This window comes from Austrofundulus limnaeus, unplaced genomic scaffold (genome assembly GCF_001266775.1).
Source record: "Austrofundulus limnaeus strain Quisiro unplaced genomic scaffold, Austrofundulus_limnaeus-1.0 Scaffold54, whole genome shotgun sequence".
Taxonomy (NCBI): Eukaryota; Metazoa; Chordata; class Actinopteri; order Cyprinodontiformes; family Rivulidae; genus Austrofundulus; species Austrofundulus limnaeus.
The window spans coordinates 1,644,456-1,651,310 of NW_013952456.1; the positions used below are offsets into that span (position 1 = coordinate 1,644,456).

General features: G+C 37.3%; 1 protein-coding gene across 1 annotated transcript; it reads left to right on the forward strand.

Annotated features, from left to right (window-relative positions):
• Positions 1 to 1,762: 1,762 nt before the first annotated feature.
• On the forward strand, positions 1,763 to 3,670 carry ndufb3 (NADH:ubiquinone oxidoreductase subunit B3). Its single transcript, XM_014008983.1, has 3 exons — positions 1,763 to 1,827; positions 3,222 to 3,350; positions 3,435 to 3,670. Exons 2-3 carry the CDS (start codon positions 3,223 to 3,225, stop codon positions 3,583 to 3,585), a joined length of 279 nt encoding a protein of 92 aa, XP_013864437.1. The 5' UTR covers positions 1,763 to 1,827; position 3,222; the 3' UTR covers positions 3,586 to 3,670.
• Positions 3,671 to 6,855: the final 3,185 nt, after the last annotated feature.

Genomic DNA, 6,855 nt, shown 5'->3' on the forward strand with positions numbered 1-6,855 from the left:
GAACTGCTCAACCCACAAAGCAAACTTTAATTTGCCTCTGTAATGTGCAGAAATACAGCTGTACCTTCACAGAGACAAAACAGCAGCTGTGTGGTTCTCTGTTTGTAGATTTTAAATCACTGTAAAAAATGTGTACAAATTGTATGTATTTAATAGCAACATGTGTAGCTAGTGATTTGTTATTCACAGTTTTTAATTCAATGTCTGTCTTAGCAAGATWACATTCAGTACATTTTAATCACGCTTCATCTATTCATCCATCCAACCATCGTCTACCACTTATCAGTGGTGATGTTGTGGAGAAAACAGATCCTTGAAGGAAACTCAGACGTCCACCAGTGAGACTTTCCAGCTCCTCCTGGGAAATCCCAGTCTTTCCAGGCCAGAGAGGAAATATAATCTCTGAGTTCTGGGTCTGCCATGGGGTCTCCTTCCTGTAAAATTCCCCAGAGAAAGCAACCAACTCCGCAGCTGAAGCTCATTTCAGCTGCTAGCATGCAGGATCTTGTTCTTTGCGCCATGATCCATATCTTTTGACCACAGGTGAGGGTTGGAACATAGATCAGTAAATCAAGAACTTTGCCTTTTGGCTCGGCTCTGCAAAGGTAAACATCTCGTCCACCATTCTACAACCAGGGTGAAAGCCACTGAGTGGTCTGAAGGTTCAGCAGCCGGTCGAAGCCAGCACTCTGCAGTGCTTTTCTAATAAAGACTCCAAAGTGAATGAATAAGAAAACTAAAGAAATTGCAGTTTAATGAATAAGTCTTCTGTTTTCAAACTGTTTAGACTTTTCTTTAAGGCAGTTTTATTACAGAAACACTCAAACTTAGATTCAACTTTGTCAGTTAACCAGGTACACAGCTTCAGCTTTTTTATTTATTTTTTATTCTTATCACATAAACGAGGCAGTTAGGACAGCCAACTTGGGACCAGAAAGGCTATGGTTGAATTCCTCACCATGCTCACATGTGGTGTCGTTGAGCAAGACACATAACCCCCACCAGCTCCTCAGGTGCCCAAACAACTGCCCACTTGAGTGTATCTCACGTGTGATGGTTGAAATGCAGAGCACAAAAATTATTGTATAGGAACATGCATTAATAACAATAAACAGCACATTTTAAATGGTTGTCAGAAAAAAATGCACACCTTCCCCTAACGATGTGTAAAATTGTTTCACTTTTGCATATACCAAAAAAGTCCCTTTTTTGTGTGATGTACCATTAATTTGAGGTTTTTCCACAATTTTATATCAGAATAAAGAAATTGATTACACGACAGTATTTGTTTTTTATGTATGTCTGTGAATGCAAACWTATCTTATTTAATAAACGATTAATGTTTAATACAAAATAATTTCATTTTGTCCAGCGTGTCTTTAAAAGTAGGGAAAATGTACAAGTTAAACACAAAAAGACACTACAGTTTCATAAGTTTACAAATAATTCACTACATTTGTTCTGACTTGTGAATTGACAGTGTGGCAAAGATTTATGACTCAAACTTTCTGTGGTAACTTGAAATATAACTGGCCTAATATGTGCACGATAACTCAATAACCATTAGATTTTTAATCTATTTGGACTTATTTGTATCTTTTAGAGCAGTTAATAATAGGATATGCTTCTAGCAGTTTTTTTGAGTTGTTTTTATATTCTTAGGAATCATTTCTATACGGCAAAAGTTGGTGTTTCAGAACAACTTTTAATGCGCTTAATATTGGGTATTAGAATGTATTTTGGCCTAAGTGGTTACCGTATTTCTGCCGTAAAGCGTGATTTATTGTCGCAGACTTCCGGCTGCAGAGGTCACAACAAACTACTCAGGTATAGTAATGTCTATAAAACTAAACGTTGTATTAATTTTCTTCCACTGTCATGATTTCTGGTCAGATTATTTTTTTTACAAAGGCAGCTGTGAATAAAAGCAAGTGGTAAAATTGAATAGGTCGTTTTTTTATAAGCAAAACACTGCGATGGTGTTAGCRAGTATGCTAATGCTTGTTGTTTTATCGACGTGACAATTGTAGTTTGAAAATATGCTTGTTTTAAAACCAAAAAATGTAACTAACCAATTTAACAGAACAGCGAATGTTTAATACACAAGTTATCAAATATGTTTAATGCACTTTTCTTATGTAGAAACACAATTTCACATGAAAACGTACCAATTTTTATTGACAATCACAGTCAAATATAAACGCATTCTTTAATAATAAGCTAAATGTGGTTCATTAGTTTTAATTAGCTCAAGATCAGGATAAACAGTGAAATTATGTATAATAAACAATGATCAAACAGTTATTTGGTACACTCCCGTCTTTCCTGGCAGCTTGCTCTGAAACATGGATGATTTTACTTGTCTAAACTTTTTTTAAATTAAGAATTAAGTTGTAATTTACTTTATTAGCAGCTGAGCTTTGCAGAGAGGAGCCTCGATGACATTTTTTTCTTTTTAAATRAAATTCAGATTGTTTTGTTGAGCATTGTTTTGACTTTCCTTTTAAAAGAAACTCTGCTCTTAACCTGAAAAATAAGTCATTTTTACAAAACCATCCCTTCGTAGCTGAATGAGAAAAGTGTTCAAAATGTATTGTACACCAGTGCTTTTACAGTAAATAACTACCATCTCTTCAGAGTTTATAGCRGTCTACTGTCCAAGACCATGGGAATCTTTCTAAGTTTTGTTTGACATTAATCTGATTCTCATTTACAGCCTTCATATTTTATCAACAATTGCTCCAAAATGTAGACAGCATTTTGAGATAACCCACMCCATTTATCACACTGTTTCATTACTTGGTTGAAGATGTTTTTGTGTTTCTTTCTGTTTTTAATTCTGTATTGTTTGAACTGACAGCTGTCTTATTAAAGCCATGTTTACTGTCTAACAGAAGCAAAGGTTTCAAGTCTACAAACACTCCTTTAAGACTCAAGGATATTAAAGGTTTTATGTGTTTTTAGCTGGTTGCTTGTTCTAGCTTTTATGCAATCAGTTTTTCTGATAGACAACCTTTACATAATAATTATATTTACAAAGTAGATCTGAGCTTCAGCTTTTATTAAACTAAAATTCAAGTTAGAAAAAAAGAGTCTCCACTTTTTTGGTGGTGGTCATAAGGATCTGTATTGTATATTTTAAAAAAGAAATTGTTATGTTTGATACTATTTTGAAATTGATTATAAAACTATTGCTGACCTGATTGTTTTTGTTTGTTCAGGATGGGCGGTGATCACGGACACGGCAAGATGTCCATGCCTGACTGGCGACAGTGGAAAGTGGAGGGAACGCCGCTGGAGATCAACCAGCAGAGGCTGGCAGCCAGGGGCCTGAAGGACCCGTGGGCACGGTCAGGATTTGTTCAGATGTGATCGAGCTGACATCGTTTTGGAGCAGAGAAATCTTTCTGACACTTTTCCCTCTCTGTCCACAGCAACGAGGCATGGAGATTCTCTGGTCGCTTCGCTCGTAAAATAACTTTTGCAGATGTGTTGCTGAAAGGATTTAAATGGGGCTTTGTTGCTTTTACTGTTGCTCTGGCTGTTGAGTACACCTTTTTTCCTCCAAAGAAAGAGGAACACTAATATTTATCATCCCACAGCTTCAAATGTGACATAATCCTGTAATAATCTGTATTTTCTCGTTAATTAAAAGCCTTTTTGATCACCAGTTGAATTTGTTTTTTTATTTATGTCACAAACTATGCATCACTGCAATTCCCTTAAAGTCGACTCACAGTTATGCATTTACCAGCCACTTGAAGAACGTTTTTCCTAAATTCATACGATTAATAAAACACATGAATAACCTGAACTTTGTCCATTATCTTCTACACACTGAGCACGGTGAGTTAGTCTTGACTGCATCATGATACTTTCATCACAACAAATCCTTTGCACCATATAACACCTTAGGCCCTATGTAGTACCAAAGCAGGCTGAGAAACCCATAGAACTTGTTGCCTTCATAACCCTGAGGAGCCAGGGACTGTTCTATAGACTAAATGAGCTATAACCAGAAAAAAAAGTGTAAAATCCTTATGGAACAATGTATTTGTCAGGAAAATTGGTCATTCGTTCAGTGAAAGTTCTTACCTAACGGAGCAGCTGAGGTGCAGGAGGAGACCACAGCTACAACTCGTCTGATGTGTTCAAAACTGGAAAAATACTTTCATTTTTAATTGTATAACCTTGCTGGATACATATCACTGCGTAACTGATGGAGATGTGCACTCTTCTAGTGGCAAAATTATTCAAGATTTAAGTTTTGAAGAATTTGAGGTTGAGAACAAAACTTCCAAAGAATGCGGCACGGTGGCTCAGTTGGTAGAGCTGATGCCTCTCAGCAAGAAGGTCACTGGTTCAAATCCCAGTCGGGGGACCTTTCTGGGTAGGGATTGCATGTTCTCTCCGGGTACTCCGGCTTCCTCCCACAGATCAAAAACATGYCTGTTAGGTTAARTGATAACTCTAAATTGWCCCTAGGTGTGAGTGAGAGAGTGAATGGTTGTTTGTCTCGTTTGTCTCTATGTGTGGCCCTGTGATGGACTTGCGACCTGTCCAGGGTGTACCCCGCCCCTCGCACTGTCACTACTGGATATGGGCACCAGTGACCCACGCAACCCTGAAAAGGAAGAAGCGTGTACAGAAAATGGATGGACTTCCAAAGAATAGTGATTGTTTATTTTCAGGTGCTGCTGAGTGCTTGAGCACCCTCAAAAAGGAGCAAAAATTGCCCCTGGAGTGAACTCTAAATTAAAATTGTAAATACCAACTCTCTTTGCTAATTTCACGAGATGGTGCTCATAAGCTTCTGAAATGCGGTGCTTGTAATTATACCTGGTCTCTTGTCAAGTGGTGAAAAGCAAAAACAAAGTACTCAAGTATTTTTTTTTTTTATTTACTGTTGTTTTACCAGGCAAGTCCCACTGAAATCTCAGATCTCTTTTTCAATAGAGCCTGGGTCTGAAGGCAACCTATTGTACATGTTTTGTGGGGTGGGGGAAACCAGAGTACCCAGAGAAAACCCACGCAAGCACGAGGAGAACATGCAAACTCTGCACAGAAAGACATCGGGATCGAACCCAGGACCTTCTTGCTGTGGGGCGTTGGTGCTAACCACTGATCCGCTGTGCTTTGGTAAGATACTGTACTTGTACTTTTACCCAAGTATCACTTTGTGGTACTTTATACAACACTGCAAGTAGGTAGATACAGTATGTCATTACCTGACTGTCACGTGGGTGGTACCATGTGTTTTGTCAAGCAGAGTCTTCTTCCTGCTTTCTCGAGCTGTTGTYCTCCACCACTTTGCGTGTTTTCTGTCAAAATGTGAAAGAGAAGCGATTGCATCTGTGGTTAAGAAGGAAAAAACTAACGAGGAGTAATAAAAATCAACAAAAAAATAAAATAAAAACTACAAATGGCTCTTTACTGTCTGCAACTCAGTTTGTATTGTGCATTGTAAGGAGCCATTCTATCTATTCACATAGAATATCTCTATTCCATCTCCCTCACTGACTAATCCTGTTGAAGGAAAAAAATTACAAGGTGCAACGGTGGAGCCAGGGGTGTTTAATYGTAGCCTTGGGACAAAAATGATTTGAGGCCCTTCACATTATTATTTTTTTAATTACTGATCTTTTTTGTATGAAAATGTCAAAAGTCCCAGAAATATGAAGACACCAATGAGCACTTGTTCAAGAATTTACCAAGCAGAACTARGGAAGATTTATTTGTATAGAAAGTCAAAACCTATTCAGATAAGAAATACATAAAAATATTCAGAATAGCTGAGAGAAAGGTTCTGGTTACCATGACCCAGGAATGTTTTGTACCAATGTCAATGCAGTGTGAGGGTCAGAAAAATAGGGTTTTGATGTTGKACATATAGGTCTTGGAAATTGTATGACATTGGGGTTTTTTGGAGTGGATAAGTCTGTTCAGCTGATATACCAGTTCCAATATAGCCTCAGTTTGCTGTKACCTTGTTTACCTTCTGTTCACATGAAGCTTTTGAGTCAGGGAGTATTAAAAATGGAGGAAAGCGAGACCAAAAAGAGGCCAAAAAGGAATCGATAGTATTTTAGAATATCTGTTTGGTAGAAAGAAAAAAAAAAACATTGTACTGACAGCTTCCCAGATATCTGACGTTTCCTTTCTAGTTTAGTTCCTTTTTTTTTTTAAACTCGTACCAAACTTATACTCACTGATAACACATGGTCMTTTAGATTTAGTTTACAAAAATAAAMAAAGAAAGAAGAGTACAAAACCTTTGAACAAGCTTGTAACAGCTGCTGTAATTTCTTTGTATTCTCAAGACAGCACCCGACCAAACAACAATAWCACAGTGGCACAGTCTATCATAAAAGCTCATCTTAGGCCCTCAACAAAGGGCATATACCCTGGGCTTTTGAGTGTAGGTCAATTGAATCAGGGCATAAAATACTGCTCTACCCATTGCTATGAAACTGTCAAACACAAGATGGCTAGAAAAATAAAAGTTCACGATCAACACAGCAAGACCACAAATGTTATTTTCAGTCAAACACATGAAAAAAAAAAACATTGGTATTCAAAAAACACAATGTAGTAGTGTGTTCCTGACAAACCTGTGCTCAGTGGCGGCTGGTGGATTTTTCTCCAGGGGGGGCTACAACTCCAAAATACATATCTCAAAAAGCAATCAAACATACTAAGTTGTATCATGCCAGTGTATTTATTAAACAAATGAAAATAATAAAACAGCATTTCAATGTCATGTATTGTGATATTTTTTGTACATCAATTTTGCTCTTTTGTTACTGAGAATCAAATTTCTTCATGAATCTGGTTAAAGTCAGGGATGTTTAAACC